At 41.2% G+C, this 2,590-nt stretch overlaps 1 protein-coding gene across 1 annotated transcript in view; it reads left to right on the top strand.

The window, feature by feature from the left end:
- snx25 (sorting nexin 25) overlaps positions 1-2,590 on the top strand; it is a 62,027-nt gene that overhangs the window by 36,373 nt on the left and 23,064 nt on the right. The window contains exon 8 of the mRNA XM_016515222.1: positions 6-144. Within this exon, the coding sequence (XP_016370708.1) occupies positions 6-144 (139 nt within the window). The remainder of the gene's footprint in view (positions 1-5; positions 145-2,590) is intronic.

Genomic DNA, 2,590 nt, shown 5'->3' on the forward strand with positions numbered 1-2,590 from the left:
GCCAGAAACATGAAGCGTTACATTAACCAGCTCACAGTGGCAAAGAAGCGGTGTGAGAAGCGTATCAGGCTCCTCGGGGGTCCGAACTATGAGCAGCAGGAGGACGGAGCCCAGGATGAAGGGGACGGTCCACAGGGCCAAAGGGTACAGGAAGAAATTACAGTCACAGAAACGCCATATCTAAGCCAATACGAAATCAAAAATTGCATAGTCCCATAGTTGACATAATTACATTTATGCAGCCATTGCACATGACCATGCGAGTGTGTTTATTACAATACAAAAAACACACTTATTTTTTTTAAAATATATATTTCTGCTTAAAACTGTATTTAAAATGTATGTAAATATTTATCTGTTTAACTGTAATAGACAGATTACAGATCATTGTGCTGAGGACTTTTAATTATGAACAAGCCCGAAATGCACAGAGACTCTTATTTTGAAATTCATATGCTTTATTATTCAAATATGAGATCTTACAACCATCTACAAGATTATTACCATATAAACACCATAAAGTAAACATTGTCGTAAATCATAAGCAATCACTGTGCATAAATGTGTGATATTCATTGATTGCGAACAGCCTGTAGAAAGCAACAGCACCACGTTTCTACTTTGAATGTGCAGCGCACACATTTATTTAATGAAATCGGAGCCTTTTACATTAGGCTGTTTCGTGAATGCTGTTTTTTTTATCTTAGAATTAAGATGTTTGTTATGCAATTTAAGAATTTATGACTTTTTACATACATTTTACAGTTCACACACATCTGTTTTTAGCGAAACGCTCGCACTGCCGAGCCCTGATATAATGGAGTAACATTTTCTGTCTTTCTGTGTCTCCTTCTATCCTTCCTTGATCAGTGTAGAAGCATGTTATGACAGGAAGCCCCTTCTCTAACTGAATTCAGTCCTATGACATGTTGTTGTTGTCTCAGTAGCTCTAGGCTGTCTCGTCCCACACAGACAGGCCTGTCTCTGAATGTCCCAGCCTAGAGCAGCGCACTGACATGAGGCTATCAGAGCGTGTTGGGTTTCATACTAGTGCTGGGCGATATACCGGTTCAAACGGTAAACCGGTTTGAATTACGCAACTGGTATGTATTTAAAAAAAACCGGCATAGTGCCTAAGCAATGTAGACAGCGTCATGAATTGAGAGTTAACTGTTAACTTAACCTGCAAAGATCGCCGGCGGCCTCAGATTATTGTCGTTTCACATTCACAGCACGTTAAAACACCACACTCTTACTTGATCTGAACAAACTGTGTATCATTAGAAAGATTAGACTCTAGCTTCGATATTTGAACACTGTTATGATAAAACTCAGTTGCAGTGACAGTCATTTCTTTATATCAGGAGTGCAAAATAATCAATCGATAATTTATGATATTTTGTTATAGAATAACAACACTCATTCGTATTCAGTCATGTCTGCTGCGGTTTATTTGTGTTCATTGTGCTCGCCCCCTTTGCGGCCACTATGCGCCCTCGATGCGCACTTCTGCCGAGCCCACACTGAGGCGAGCTCCGTAGCAGACTTCTACCTGACAGTCAAAGCGGCATTACGTCACGAAAGTGTGGACTCAGAGGAAGACCGCGAGGGTTTAGGCTGCGATTTAGGACAGGGCCTTTAAAACACTGCTTCGTGAAGCTTTAAAACCTTTGTGAATCATTTGTTTCGAAACATCAAACTGCCAAAGTCATGTGATTTCAGTAAACGAGGTTTCGTTATGTCATAACTGTTTCAAAACATTCTTAATTAACTTAATAAAGAAACGAAAAGAAATATAACCACTTTGCCATTAAAAACAAAACGGAACTATTTTAATGGCTGCAACAGCAACTGTGCAATGGGCAAGAGAGAGAGAGAGAGAGAGAGAGAGAGAAGACAAGGGCTCCAGTCGGACAAGGACCGGGCTAAGGCCTAGATTTGAGGCCCTGTGCAGGGCTCTAGTGTTTCAAGCTCTTCGAAACAGTGAATCATTTCGCGAAGCAATTGGTTCAATTGATTCAAAGCTTCAAAAATGTTCGTTTTTCCCATCACTAGCTCATATGGAAGTCATATTCATAGACTTTATAAAAACATGGATGTAGTGTCCGTGACGTCACCCATAGGTTTCAGAAGAGCATTTTTAAAGCCTAAAGTGGGCGGAGCCGGCCGTCACCATCTTGGCAGCGTGCCACTCCTGGATATTCGAAAATGGCCAAAGAGGTGGGACGAGGGTGGAGCTGGTTGCTGAAACCACGCCCGCCTATAGCTCGACGGTGGCGACAGCAGCAGCAATCCACCTGTCACTCAAGTGGCCACACCCTTAATTATGCAGAACTTTAAGGCGTAATGTAATTTAATTTAATATAATTTAAACGGATGAGTTATAAAAAAAATGCACCCCCCTCACAGTTGTCATGACGGGCAAAATTAGCTATATAGACCAAAACCACTTTTTGTACCAGGCTGTAAACATATTTTTTTTCTGCTGTAATGTTGGGCATTTTAACATGGGGGCTCTATGGGATTGACTCCCTTTTGGAGCCAGTCTCTAGCGGCCAGTCGATGAATTGCAGTTTAAGTCACTTTCGTG

This window comes from Sinocyclocheilus rhinocerous, unplaced genomic scaffold (assembly GCF_001515625.1).
Source record: "Sinocyclocheilus rhinocerous isolate Xijiao unplaced genomic scaffold, SAMN03320098_v1.1 scaffold297, whole genome shotgun sequence".
NCBI classification, from domain to species: domain Eukaryota; kingdom Metazoa; phylum Chordata; class Actinopteri; order Cypriniformes; family Cyprinidae; genus Sinocyclocheilus; species Sinocyclocheilus rhinocerous.